General features: G+C 44.9%; 1 protein-coding gene across 1 annotated transcript in view; it reads left to right on the forward strand.

Annotated features, from left to right (window-relative positions):
* The window catches only part of fars2 (phenylalanyl-tRNA synthetase 2, mitochondrial), a 54596-nt gene that overhangs the window by 28661 nt on the left and 10665 nt on the right, over window positions 1-15270 (forward strand). Inside the window, 2 exon segments of the mRNA XM_055025102.1 lie at window positions 9072-9232; window positions 10401-10558. Coding sequence (XP_054881077.1) covers window positions 9072-9232; window positions 10401-10558 — 319 coding nt within the window.

Consider the following 15270-nt stretch of genomic DNA (forward strand, 5'->3'; position numbering starts at 1 on the left):
AAACACCAGGAATCACTTAAAACACCTGGAATCACTTAAAACACCTGGAATCATTTAAAACACCTGGAATTACTTAAAACACCTGGAATCATGTAAAACACCTGGAATCATTTAAAACACCTGGAATCACTTAAAACACCTGGAATCACTTAAAACACCTGGAATCACTTAAAACACCTGGAATCATTTAAAACACCTGGAATTACTTAAAACACCTGGAATCATGTAAAACACCTGGAATCACTTAAAACACCTGGAATCATTTAAAACACCTGGAATTACTTAAAACACCTGGAATCATGTAAAACACCTGGAATCATTCAAAACACCTGGAATTACTTAAAACACCTGGAATCACTTAAAACACCTGGAATCACTTAAAACACCTGGAATCACTTAAAACACCTGGAATCACTTAAAACACCTGGAATCATTTAAAACACCTGGAATTACTTAAAACACCTGGAATCATGTAAAACACCTGGAATCATTTAAAACACCTGGAATCACTTAAAACACCTGGAATCACTTAAAACACCTGGAATCACTTAAAACACCTGGAATCATTTAAAACTCCTGGAATCATTAGAAACGCCTGGAATCACTTAAAACACCTGGAATCACTTAAAACACCTGGAATCATTGGAAACGCCTGGAAGAGCTTCTGGACAATTAAAATATCGAACTCCTGACTTTAATGTGTTCACAGTGAAATGGTGAGGAGTGGACTACAGCGCAGTGCATTCTGGGTAAATAGAACCAAAGCTAACATGTTAGCCTAGCGTTAGCAGTAGAAATGGCTCCTGGTCTTCAGCCAAAGACTAAAGAGAAATCCTCCAGCACTAAACTCTGACGCCTCCATCTTGTTTCCTTCTGGTGAAACAGGAAGTTGCTCTCAGTGTCTTCAGTGGTTGTTGGTGCAGCGCCCCCACAGGCCAGGAGGGGAACAGGCTGGTTTGACTCAGAACCACAGGAGCAGCAGGTGGAGCAGGTGATGGAGTTTATAAAGTTTGCTTTTGTCCTTTGGACAGATGAGACCAGAATAGTCAGAAGTTTTCCCATAATTCATTGCAGCATGTTTGGAAGAACAAATAGAATAACTTTTCGAGATTGGACGTCAGGTTGTTTCTCCTGGAGACAGCAGAACGTTTTAATTTTAACTTTTAGACAAATCCAATCAGCTCTGAACTCGTATTTGAACACAAATTAAAAGTTTGTCGGCCTGGCCCAAAGAACGCTGAAAGTTGGACCAAAGTGTCTAAAAGGTTTAAGGATGAAAATTAAAAGTTAAATTACGTCCAAGAGGAAATCTGAACAAACACTGAGGATGATAGCAGAGCGAACAGACCGATGAAGATCTGAGTGCGTTTTGTCCCAGCAGTGAACTGGACAGGTGGAGATAACGGCTGAAAAACCATCAGCAAGGCTCAACAAACTAAACTCTGAACGATTCCAGGAATAACAACAAGGAGCAGAAACCCATTAATCATCTCAGGAAGACTCGACTGGAGGAGACAAAGCGATGATTTTCTGTTTCCACATCAGATCCATGTCAAATATTCTCATTAAAACAACAACAGATGATCCATATTTACATAGAGACATCAGCAGGTTCTGCTTCACCTGCCTGAGGAGCAGGTGGACACACACACACACACACACACACACACACACACACACACACACACACACACACACACACACACACCCAGACACACACACACACACACACCACACACACACACCAGACACACACACACACACACACACACACACACACACACACACACACACACACACACCCAGACACACACACACCTACACACACACAGACACACACACACACACCCAGACACACACACAGACACACACCCACACAGACACACACACAGACACACAGACACACCACCACACACACCCAGACACACACCCAGACACACACACCCACACACCCAGACACACACACACACAGACACACATACACACACAGACACACACACCCCACACCCAGACACACACAGACACACACACACACACACACACCACACACCTACACACACACACACACACCCAGACACACACACAAACACACACACACCTACACACACACAGACAGACACACACACACACACACAGACACACTGCGTGTTGGCGGCTCTCTGCAGTGTTTGTGTCCAGGTGTGTTGGAGTTCAGGGGATTTTCCTCCGTCTGTTGGCTGCAGAATCGTCTCAGGTTTGGTCCAAAGTTTGAATCAAAGCTCTGAGCTGGAGGGTCAAATGAGGGTCAAATGAGGGTCAAATGAGGGTCAGACAAAGTCAGATGAAGAGCTGAAGGACAGCAGGTGGCGCTGCTGAGGCTTCTGATTGGTCCAGAACGTTCCTCGGGTTAAACTGGTTTCTCCTGGACGTTTCCAGTCTGGATGCTGGACGGGAATCTGAGCGTTTTGTGTTTTGGAGGATTTTTTGTTTCTGTTAATCCTCAAAGAGTCGAAGCAAATCATAACCACTTGCAAATATTTGGTCACTTTTGCTGCTACCCAACAAAGTTGGACATCCTGGTCGCTCATGGTTTCTACGTTTTCCATTTTTATTGAATATGGTTTTGCATTTATATGGTTTTAGCTTCAGCAGGGCCGGCCAAAGGCTTTTTGGGGCCCCAAAACCAAGATGCCTCGTTGTTGTTAAGCTACTCTCTGTGTGTGTAGCGGAGCTGCTAGCATTAGCATCGTTTGTAGTTAGCTTACATCATATCAGTTTTATAACTGCAGATTTTAACTTTACAGGAGAAATAAACTCAATTATTTTCAGAGCAGAGCAGTTTTATGTTTAACTGTTTCAAACCAAAACCAGCTGAAACATTTACAGCAAACAGGTTAAAAAGTTTATTATCTAATATTTCACCAAATCAGAAAACAGATTCTTGTTAGCATTTTGAAGCTAACGATAATAAGCTCTTGCTGTTAGGGTTAGGCAGCCATCTTGTTTTGTCTGGAATGCTGTGAGATTTTTCCCAGAATATTTTGTGAAGTGCATAATTCAGAGAGTGAGGTCCAGACAAAAGTCAGGGAGCAAAAACAATCTTTAATGCATCTGCAGATGGAGAGCAAGAAATCCACTGCATCAGGCGAAATTAAAGTCAGCAGCCCTGGAAACTTACGTCAGTCCACACATCCTGTTTCATTAGTTTGTACATCTTTCCCAGCTGCACAGAAAAAAACCTTGACTGTGATACAAAAACATTACATTTATATGACACATAAAGAAACATCATTTAATACGAATAAAACTTCTTCACAGTTTCACTGTGACATCATCTTTAATCTGGAGCAGCTCTGATGTTTTTCCTGTGAAATCTGAGTCCGGTTCAGAGTCTGGTCCGTTTTACTGCCTCTGTAACTCAGGAGGCGTTCAGGGACCGTTGATTAGCAGCGCAGGGTCTTAACCTCCACTAAACACTGGATCAGGACGCGAAGCAGTGACGGCGCTCACCTCGCCAAATCCCAGCCTTTTGCCGGTAATCCGGCTGTAATTTGGGGCTGATCTCTGTGGCGGCGGCGCAGCGTGGCGCGGTGCGGCGTGGCGGCGGCGCGGCGTGGCGGCGGCGCGGCGTGGGGGCGGCGCGCTCACCTGCAGCGGAGCGACTGAAGCAGCAGCAGCAGCAGGAAGTCATGCGTCATCCACCTGAACACTCATCAGCGTGTTGTTCAGAGTGGGATCTGCGTTAAAATCTGATGTTATGGAGCAGGAATCGTGAGTCAAGTGTTTGTTCGCCCACTCAGGCAGGAGGAAACGGCTTTGGAGGAAACAGAGGAAAACAGGAAGTGATGGAAAATTTACTTCCTCAAACTGTTCCAAGCAGCTGCTGCATCAAACTAAACATTTAGTGTATTTTCACTGTACCTGACTAAAATCAGCATCCACGCATCTCCGAAAGATAAAACCTGTAAAATCTTTGAGTTCTCAGGCGGTTTGTCTTCATTCGTGGCTCATGATTGTTGCTGAATGTCAAAGTGAATCAGACTCTGATGTCTTTGAGCTTCATCTTCAATCCAGTTTTTACCTGAATGTCACTCCTGAACTTCATCTCATTTATTAAACGCCACATTTCAAACCTTCATTATTTCCCTGCACTCTGACCTGCAGGCGCCCAGGTAACCCCAATGTTTCCTGCTGCATGATTTATGCTGACCTCATAACTAATGCAGGAGGCTGATAGGAGGCGCTGCTGCGCTGTATATGGCGTCCATGGTGATCCATATTCATTACTGGACGCTCCAGTTCATGTTTCTGAGTGCAGACATGTTGTCAGACCAAATGTTTCTGGACCAAATCTCATTCCTCAAAGCTTCAGCGCCGGTTGGTTCTGCACTCAGACAGGAAATAACTTCAGGATCCTGTGACTCTGGTTGATCTGAGGACAACAGCTGCTGCTGTTTCTGCTGAGATATCAGCTTTTATTTCTTTATGTTGCATTTGACCCGATTAGACACATCAACCTCTGGTCGTGTTTTCCATAGTTAGCATTAGCGTCGCCACCGCTAGCTAAATTGTTAGCTGTGCTAACCTAAAGGCTCTAGTAAACATTAGTTAAGCTAGTGCTAAGGCGCTGTATAAAGATAGCATTTAGCAGAAGCTAATGCTAACACACTTAGCTTCAACTGTGTTGAAATAACATAGTATGTCGCCCTCAAGTGGGCTAAGTTTGTAATTACACGTCTACATTCTAATGTAATGTAACGTCTTTACATGTTCATATGTTTTTACTCACTCAGTTTTATTTTGTTCCAGTTTTTCTTGTTTTAACTGATGAAAAAACAGAAAACAAGAGAACAGGAAACAGAACTGCTGCATCTTCACCCCTTCAAAATAAAAGCTTGACTACTTGAAGAATTGCAAACAGTTAATAATAAAAACATCAAACTTTATTCAAGGGAAATTTTACATGAAAATAAAGTAAATTAATGCTTTACAAATAAAAAAGCTAAGTGTGCTAAACATTAGCTAAGTGCTATGCTAAAAGTTAGCTCCACTATTGGTGGATTAGCAGACTGAATTCTGCTCTGTACGGTTAGTTAGTTAGTTGTAACTAACTAGTCGTTTGCACTAATATGTAGTTTCAGTGCAAATGTATTTTAGAAATTTCTGATATATTCTGAATTATTTCTGGAGTTTTGTATTCTGTGGTTTCTCCCTGATGTATTGCTGATTTCATACTAGTGTAAGAGCTTGACCTTTGACCTGTAGGAAGCAGACCCTCCTAACCGTCGCCATGTTTCTGGTTTCACACTGAAAAACGTATTAAAATGTCATTTCTGGGCAGATTGCAGGGACGTGTCGGACCTTCCTGAGTATTTTCTGCCATGATGCGTCTGACGGGAGACAGAGAGGCGATGAGTTTCAGTTCTGATGTTTCTGTAGAAAACATCCATTTCCTGTTGTGGCTGCCGGCCTCCCGCGCTGCCCTGCGGTCGTGTTTACGTCCCGGAGAGCAGCTGCTGAGTCTCCATCTATAAATCACGGTGCAGGGGAACGGCTGCGGCTGCCAATAGTCTGCTGGCTGTTGCTAACAGTGACGGATGAGTGTGTAGCGGCGTGGCGAGGCGAAGCGGCGAGCCTCCGAGGCTTTTCCTGTTAACGTCTAACTGCTTCGCTACAGCAGCTGTCTGAAACCGCCGCTGATGGATGGACCGGCTTCCTGTTGGAGCTTTTATTCTGAAAGGCGCTCCCTAACTCATGGAAACAAGGCGAAGCAGGAAGGGTTTAGTGGCGCCGCCCTCTAGTGGTCACGGGAAGCCATTTCAGAAACGTTCCTCAGATCTCGGTTGACATGTTGGCTTCTGCTGAACTTCCTGTTCCTCTGCATCCCTCTGGATTTACTGGATCAGAGCTCAGTGAACGCATCACTACGATGAAGGCAAAACGTTTTTGCTCCAAGTCTGGATGTTTTTCATCAGCACTGTTTTACCTTCATGTTGAAGCGTCGCCGCAGGAAGCATCGCAGCAGGAAACGTTGCTGCAGGAAGCGTCGCCGCAGGAAACGTTGCCGCAGGAAGCGTCGCAGCAGGAAGCGTCGCCGCAGGAAGCGTCGCAGCAGGAAGCGTCGCAGCAGGAAGCGTCGCCGCAGGAAGCGTCGCCGCAGGAAGCGTCGCCGCAGGAAGCGTCGCTGCAGGAAAAAAATCACTTCATCTTCACCAGACATCCACTGGTGGCTCTCGGCCTTACCAGAGGCACCAAACCCCAGCTGGGAGGTCCCAGCGGCGATGCAACATGGCGGCTCTGCTGTGATTCTGTCTTGAATCCAGTGACCAACTGGTTGTAATGGTTAACTGTTCAGATCTCCAGCAGAACCAGTTCAGACAGGAAGCTGGTTTCTTCCAGCAGGAAGCTTCACTTCCTCTGATTTATGACCTTCCTGTGATCCGCCGCTCCAGGAGCCGACGACGCAAATAAAGACAGAAGAAGAAGAACGGAGGAGGAGTGGATCAGAACCGATCCGACGGGTCAGGAAGTCTGCTACCTGCATGATGAAGAGGAGGGCGGCGTGACGAAGAGCCGGCTGAATGGAAGGAGACACGGGGAGCGATGGAGGAAATGTTCATGAGGAAGAGGAGGAGGAGTGGGAGGAAGACTGATGGAGGAGAGGAGCAGAAACGAGAGGAAGAGAAAAACGAGAAAAACAGAAACTAAGAGCAGGACAGATGATGATGATGATGGTGAGGAAGAGGAGGAAGAGTTGATTTGATGCTGCAGAACAAATCGAAATGAATCGGTTCAGATTTATTTTCCACGTTGTTTCTGAATGTTTAGAAGATTCTGGCTCAGTTTTCCCAGTTTGGACTCTGCAGGTCCGTTTCCTGCCGTTTGATTGGTTTCCACAGCACCATGCTGCGGTCGATGACTTCCTGTGGTTCTTCCTGATTGGCTGAAACGAGTCGGGCTGCAGAAGGAAATGAAACAGGAAGTTCAGCAGTTTTAACTTTATCATTTTACGTCTGAACCTTCAGGAAATGCTTCACCTATTCTGGTGATTTTAAACTTCATCCTCTGTGAATAAAAATCCCCTTAAAACCAGAAAACTCTCCGGTTTTAAACGTCGGCTAATAAACCAGCTACTGTGGAAACCGCTGTTCAGACGCGGCGCTGCTCCTCCATCAGGACGGAAACTGGAACTCCAGTCTGACACCAGTAAACCTCCCATTACCAGTTTGATGGCCGCCTCTCCTGCTTTTAAGACGTGCAGCATAAAAAGCAGCTGCAGCGCCGTAAATCTGGACTTAGTCACCAAACCTGAGATCCGGCGACAGATTGATGCTGCGGCTCGTTTCCTGCTGCAGCAGAACCAGAATCTGGAGGATCTGGATCCGTTTGGCCTGCAGGTTTCCACCTTCACATGTCACTGTGTGTGTGTGTGTGTGTGTGTGTGTGTGTGTGTGTGTGAAGATGTGTGTGTGTGTGTGTGTGTGAAGATGTGTGTGTGTGTGTGTGAAGATGTGTGTGTGTGTGTGTGTGAGATGTGTGTGTGTGTGTGTGTGAAGATGTGTGTGTGTGTGTGAAGATGTGTGTGTGTGTGTGTGAAGATGTGTGTGTGAAGATGTGTGTGTGTGTGTGTGTGAGATGTGTGTGTGTGTGTGTGTGTGTGAAGATGTGTGTGTGTGTGTGTGTGTGTGTGTGTGTGTGTGTGTGTGTGTGTGAAGATGTGTGTGTGTGTGTGTGAAGATGTGTGTGTGTGTGTGTGTGTGTGAAGATGTGCGTGTGTGTGTGTGTGTGTGTGTGTGTGAAGATGTGTGTGTGTGTGTGTGTGAAGATGTGCGTGTGTGTGTGTGTGAGTGAAGATGTGCGTGTGTGTGTGTGTGTGTGTGCGCGCGCGCGTGTGTGTGTGTGTGTGTGTGTTATGTCCTTACTGGTAAGGCTCTGAGCCACCAGTAGGGGGCAGCGTTCGCTGCAGCAGAGTTTAACCCAGCAACTCTTCAGAAAAACCGAAAATCACCTCAAACAATCGTTAAACATTTTAAAGGTAAGTTGCATCTGGTTATTGATCCATCTGGTTATTGATCCATCTGGTTATTGATCCATCTGGTTATTGATCCATCTGGTTATTGATCCATCTGGTTATTGATCCATCTGGTTATTGATCCATCTGGTTATTGATCCATCTGGTTATTGATCCATAATTCCATCCTTACCCTCCGTCTCACCAACAGGAAGGTTCAGCCAGCCTTCCTGTTGGTGTCGGTTTCAGCAGGAGAAACTGATACCAGCTCACTTTAGTGGCTTTTATTTCCTCTGAGCAGTTTGGTTGTTCTCTGATCAAATTAAAGCTTCTTCTAACCGATTTAATTAGATAATCTTCGGATCAGAACCTTGACAGGCGGCTCCGTCAGTTTTAGTTCCTGGCAGGAAGCAGGTTTGTCTCGATTAGTCTTCGTCCCTCAGAGACAAACCATCTTCCTCTCATCTGGGTCCCAGGCCGAACTCGCCTGAAATCCTTGGATTTACCCATAATCCTTTATTCCACAGAGCGTTCACCTCTGCTTTGACCCCCGCGGTGCAGCTGAGGAGCTTTAGTTTTGAGAAAATCAGAAACCTGCTGGAATATTGTTTGGCCTGAGGCCGAGTGACGGACAGCGCAGCAATAAGGGCTTCATTTAGATGATATGAAGACGCCGTCTGGTCCAGACCGGCGGCCATCTTGGCGTTTATAACCCGCAGACTGAGGAGTCCGGGTCAGAGTCGGGTCCGGGTCAGAGTTCGTTACATCAGAACTTATTTACTTAATGTGTCTCCGTCAATCGCTTTAGTGGACAAAACTCGTTTTGGGAAAGTCCAGAACCGCCTTCAGCGATTGAAAACTTTTTAGAGAAATTCCCTTCAGGGAAATTTTTCCGTTTCTAATTTGATACTGAAAAAGCATCAAAACAACAGAAAAGCTCTGGAGGTTTCGGCCTGAAGACGTTTGGAAACTTGTGGGTTTTAATAATCTGAACATTCAAAAGTTGTCTTCAGGATTAAAGGCTTGTGGGTAAAGAAGAAGTGAAGTCAAACACGGTGAAGAGGGACTTTTTGTTTTTCAGCCGGCGCTGGGAACAAGCTGGGCTGGGCGTTCGGTTTGGGTCTGGAGCGGCTGGCCATGATCCTCTACAGCATCCCGGACATCCGGCTGTTCTGGAGTCGAGACGAACGATTCCTCAAACAGTTCAGGGTGGACGACATCCAGACGCCCATCTGCTTCCAGGTACGGACTCAAACGTTTCCTCTGGGCTGCGAATCTCAGAGCTGTTCAGGTTTTAACATTTTCCTGATAAAAATGGCTTTCATGCAGCATTGATTTGTTTTTCATTGTTTCTTCTGATAAAACGTCTTGAGATTCCGACTTGTTCCTCACCGTCTTTATCTGACCGCCGTCGTTAAACTGAGACAGGAGAGACGGTCAGTTCCTGTTCACTGATCAGAGGGGAGGGGCGAGTCAAGGTCAAAGGTCAGAGGACAAGCCCCATTGTCCACTTCCTGTCCCCCTGGCTTCATTAACGACCCGGTTCCTCCAGAGGGACGGGACCGCGGCTCATCTGCTGCCCGGGTCAGAACCGCCCCGAGTAATCAGCAGCAAGCAGCAAACGGCACGCAGGAAACCGCTGGACACACACACACACACACACACACACACACACACACACACACACACACACACACACACACACTCCGTTCCTCTGCTGCCTGTTCTGTTTCTTCTCGGTTCTTCGTTTCTTTTCTGTTTTTATTCTTTCAGGATTAATTGATGCAACAGGAGATTTGATGACTCAGCAGATTCTAATGAATGGATCCACTGCAGAAACGCCGACTGTGCAGAAAACTGACCAAACTCTTGCAGCCAGAAAACATAAAAACCTTAAAGGTTTTTAACCTCGGAGTGAAACACGGCTGATAGAAACTGGATATGAATTATTATTCTGGAGAAACTGGAACCAGTTTGGATGTTTCTGCTAAAACCAGCAATAAGATCTAAACCAAACTCGAGTTTACTGAAACAAAGTTTATCATAAAACTAAAATCATTTCTGAGGGAGAAATAAAACCCAGAGAGCTGCTTTTATTCAGGCAGATATTAGAAATACTTTATTAGTCGATAGAAAAATGTTCCAACTTTAACCTCAAAGCAACTTTATGAAGAATTTAGTTCAGATTTGGCAAAAATACCAGAAAATAAAGTTAATCCAGAACTATTGTCCAAAAACTTTTAGCAGCAATGATTGTAATTCTACCATCATTACTGTCTATAGTGATCAGCTGACTGTTGGTTCTGTTGAAAACCGAACAGAACCAGAGAGCGGATCAGAACCAAACAAAACAAAAGCTCTGATTGGTCCAGAACCGGACAGGAAGTGATGTCGTTGTTTGTGTCTCCAGCCTCTGAGTAAATACCCGCCGCTCCACAACGACATTTCCTTCTGGCTGCCGGACGGCGCCGACCGCTTCACGGAGAACGACTTCTACGAACTGGTTCGCTCGGTGGGCGGAGACCTGGTGGAGAAAGTTACTCTGGTGGACGACTTCACTCAGCCCGGGTAGGACAGCCAGCAGGCCGGGTTCTGCTTTTCATTTTGGCATGATCGGTCCACCATACATTAATTTTATTTGTATAATTTTTTCAAAAAATTATGGTAAGTTTAAAAAAATATGAAGCAAAAAAATGACACAAATTAAATGACAAAATAATAAAACAATAAAATGAAAATGTGGAACTAATGCTGTTCAAAATGATGAATATTAATTTATGGAAATCAAATAATTTGTGAAAGTTTTTATTTGTAAATGCAACATTTCCCACATAATTACCTTATCAAAGCATTTATTTATTTCTACAGTTAATGACAGTTATGGCAGGAAAAGTCTTCCATACATTTCTACTGTAAAATCTTCAGTTCTTTTTATCTGACACTTAAACATCAGTATAAAATAAAATAGCATAAAATATTTTAGACTGCATATGTGCTGATAATTATACTAGAAAATCATTCCTTCAGTAATATGATTATTAATAATAATAACTTTATTTTTTCTTTATGACGTTTTGGAGAGGAAAAGCTTTTAATTTTGATCGATCAGTTGTTGATTGTTGAACAATCAATTGTTTACATTAGAGAATAAAAACAGCTGAATTTTGCTGACATGGCGTCTGAAAAACATTTCGTTTTTTGTGTAATTTTCTGGTTCCAACTGTGAGCTTCCAGCCTCTGTCGCCCCCGCTGACCAAACGCTGCACTGCAGTGTTATTTAGCTACTTTAGTATTTTTAAACCTGAAGCAGCCGGCAAACATCTGGCAACCCGCAAACATCTGGCAACCCGCAAACATCTGGCAACCTGCAAACATCTGGCAACCCGCAAACATCTGGCAACCCGCAAACATCTGGCAACCTGCAAACATCTGGCAACCTGCAAACATCTGGCAACCCGCAAACATCTGGCAACCTGCAAACATCTGGCAACCCGCAAACATCTGGCAACCCGCAAACATCTGGCAACCCGCAAACATCTGGCAACCCGCAAACATCTGGCAACCTGCAAACATCTGGCGACCTGTGCTAATGAGAGCCTCCAGTTGTCATAACAACCAAAACATCCTTCATTCCTTAAACATCCACAGGGGTCAGAGGTCAGCTCAGGAAGCAGCTCTGAAACTTTTAACAGGAAGTTAAAAACCAAACCTGTATCAGTTCTGAGGTCGACCCGAACGTGACGCAGTGAAGTCTGAACATCGAGGAAGAGGAAAGGTCACTCTGTCTGCTAATGGCTAACAGCTGATAGCAGAGTCATCACTTTTAACTCACACACACACACACACACACACACACACACACACACAGGTAGCTCCTAAAAAATGAGATGTCAACAGCAGTTCTGATCGGAGCTCCAAGGACGGCTGAGTGTGTGACAGTGGGAGGTTGGAACTGTACAACCCGAATGCGTGTGTGTGTGTGTGTGTGTGTGTGTGTGTGTGTGTGTGTGTGTGTGTGTGTGTGTGTGTGTGTGTGTGTGTGTGTGTGTGTGTGTGTGTGTCCATGTGTGTAAAGGGCAGCAGTGGGAGGCTGCTGCCTTATGGAAGATAACTCCTCTTGCACATCACACACACACACTCTGGGCCGACCTTGCGTTGTGTGAGCAGCGACGGCCGCAGTGCGTAAAAATGTTTCATTCTTCTTTCATTGTTTTAATGTCTTTTTAAATAGCAGCCTTTATTGAGCTGTTACACTCACTCACACACACGCACACACACACACGCGCACACACACACACACACACACGCGCACACACACACACACACGCAGGCGCACACACACACGCACTGTGCTGTGCTGTGAGTTCAGAGCAGGAAAGTTTCAGATTGAGCTTCGGTTCATTAGAAACATGTTGACCTTCCTGTGAGGAAGAGGAGCAGTGCTGCTGCAGCCTTCGTCTCTGTGACTCAGACGATTTGGAACCAATGAAACTTTAGAAATGATCGTCTGACAAATAATCCATTTAAAGGTTTCATTTGATTGTAGATTTTCCAAATGTGGAGCTTTTTGATAAAAACTAAATTGTCTATTTTGTTTTGGGGTTTTTTGTTTCGTTTAAATTTTTGGCATTTTTAAATATATTCAGTTTAATTCCTGAGGAAGAGGAGCAGAGAGCTGATTGACTCCACTAACCTTCATCAGCTCGTTAATCTGCCTGCAGTGATAGATTATTAGTTTCCTTCTGCTGTCGTTGCTCTGCATATTAAAGTTGAGCAACTTTCAGTGTGTGCATCCCAAACACGCCGTTGAGCAATCTAAACCGGGACTGGAACCAATCAGCTTTCAATAACTGACACTATTGATCGTTTCATTAAAGCAATTCACTGTGAAAACAGGACAAGTCTGGACCCAAACTCGCTTTAGGAACTGATTCAGGAACAGTTCAACTTTAAAAACTAAAAGTTTTTACAAGTGAGATAAAATAAAGGACTTTTATTTTATGTATTCTGGTACATTCACATCCGGAAACATAAAAAAGCAGATAGTTTATTTACAAAATGGAAAAACATAGAAATGTGCACACCAGATATTACCACTAATTTATTGAGTAAAGCAGTCATGGTGACAGAAATATACAATGATGTCATCTGAGATGGTAATAAATTAAGCTGAGGTTGTGAAATAAGTAGATCAAATAAATAAAAGTGACTCGAGAACAGAGCCTTGGGGAACCCCGCTCACACTGCACAGCTGTAACAAGTTGAACGGTAAAATATTCCTGTCTGCCTGTTTTTATTGCTTCCTGAAAGAATCCGTTCCACTTGATGGACCGAATATTCCACTCCGGGTTTTCCTGGTTACCAACTCCAGGCTCCAACTGCAGAGCAGAAACTCAGAGGAGGAAGCTGATATTTTTCAAAATAAAAGCTTTTTCTAAATAAAGGACTCCACAAACTGCAGTTAAAATGAGAACCATGACAGAACCGGGCCGGTCCATTAGTCGCCCTGTTACATAAATACTTAAATCAACAGAAATATTTTCATTGTTCTATGAAATGAAGCTTTATGTTTTAATCTCATTAAAAATGTTGAAAACGTTTCGATTGAGTCCGATCATATTTATTCACTGAGATGGTCACATGAACGTTGAACGGTGTCAATACTAATACTGCTGATATGGCTGATAACCGATATTTATTGACATCGGACATATTCCGATATCAGAAATATGTCCGATTGCTTCTCTGCTTCAGTTGCACTCCCATAATCCTTTGCTGCTTCACCATGACCAACATCATGAGTTTCAGTAATCGAGCCGATACATCGATATATTAATATATTGATATATCTCTACTTGATTTAATAATGACAGAAATCAAAATGTTTTCGTCTCAAAGTGCCGCTGAGTGATTTGTGAAGACGAGCAGAGAGGAAGACGAGCAGAGAGGAAGACGAGCAGAGAGGAAGACGAGTGTCTCATCAAGCGGCTCATCCTGACGTCTGACTTCACAAGAGGAGTCTGAACTCTGGAGCAGTTTGAGCAATAATATCCATAATGGCTGCAAATTGATCCGACGCTTCTCCAGCCGCCGGAAACAGAAGCTGTCAGATGGATTCCCTCGCTGCCTCTCTCTGACTCCATAAACATCTGATTGAGCTGCAAATCAAAGCTGATCCCTACAAATCGGATCTGATTGGAGGGAAGCGAAGGCGAGCCGATTGGATGAGCCATCAGTCAGGATGACGGACCGCAGGGCGAGTCAGAAACAGAGCGCCGCCGAAACTCGGCCAGAAACTCATCAATACCGACTGAAGAGGAAATGAAATAAAGTTTTATGACAATAGAGACGTTCAGCTGTTTTATCTCCTTTGATAAACTTGACTCACGTCGTTTCAGAGCCATGGAAGCTAATGCTAAAGCGCTAACTCCAACCATGTTGATACAAAACATTCAATAGAGAGGGTATATCGCCTCCTGCAGGACGAAACCTGTCATTACACTCTTTCTGAAGCAAGTTGTTTGTTTTGTGTATTAATTGTTTTGTGAAATGGATGCTAAGGCTATTTAGCATAGCCACAGGCATGATTAACAGCGCTAAGCCCCTCCTACTGATGATCTGTTGTACCATTTAGTGTTTGTATGGTTTTAAAAAAGATATTTTTTATAAAAGTTACTGCAGCTTTGAATAAACTGCAAACATTCAGGTGTTTCCTGGAGGAGGAGCCGTACTCTTCCTCGTGGCGAGGAAGAGGAGCCGTACTCTTCCTCGTGGCGAGGAAGAGGAGCCGTACTCTTCCTCGTGGCGAGGAAGAGGAGCCGTACTCTTCCTCGTGGCGAGGAAGAGGAGCCGTACTCTTCCTCGTGGCGAGGAAGAGGAGCCGTACTCTTCCTCGTGGCGAGGAAGAGGAGCCGTACTCTTCCTCGTGGCGAGGAAGAGGAGCCGTACTCTTCCTCGTGGCGAGGAAAGGAGCCGTACTCTTCCTCGTGGCGAGGAAGAGGAGCCGTACTCTTCCTCGTGGCGAGGAAGAGGAGCCGTACTCTTCCTCGTGGCGAGGAAGAGGAGCCGTACTCTTCCTCGTGGCGAGGAAGAGGAGCCGTACTCTTCCTCGTGGCGAGGAAGAGAGGAGCCGTACTCTTCCTCGTGGCGAGGAAGAGGAGCCGTACTCTTCCTCGTGGCGAGGAAGAGGAGCCGTACTCTTCCTCGTGGCGAGGAAGAGGAGCCGTACTCTTCCTCGTGGCGAGGAAGAGGAGCCGTACTCTTCCTCGTGGCGAGGAAGA

The sequence above is a fragment of the Poeciliopsis prolifica genome, unplaced genomic scaffold, assembly GCF_027474105.1.
Source record: "Poeciliopsis prolifica strain line A6 unplaced genomic scaffold, Auburn_PproV2 SCAFFOLD136, whole genome shotgun sequence".
NCBI classification, from domain to species: domain Eukaryota; kingdom Metazoa; phylum Chordata; class Actinopteri; order Cyprinodontiformes; family Poeciliidae; genus Poeciliopsis; species Poeciliopsis prolifica.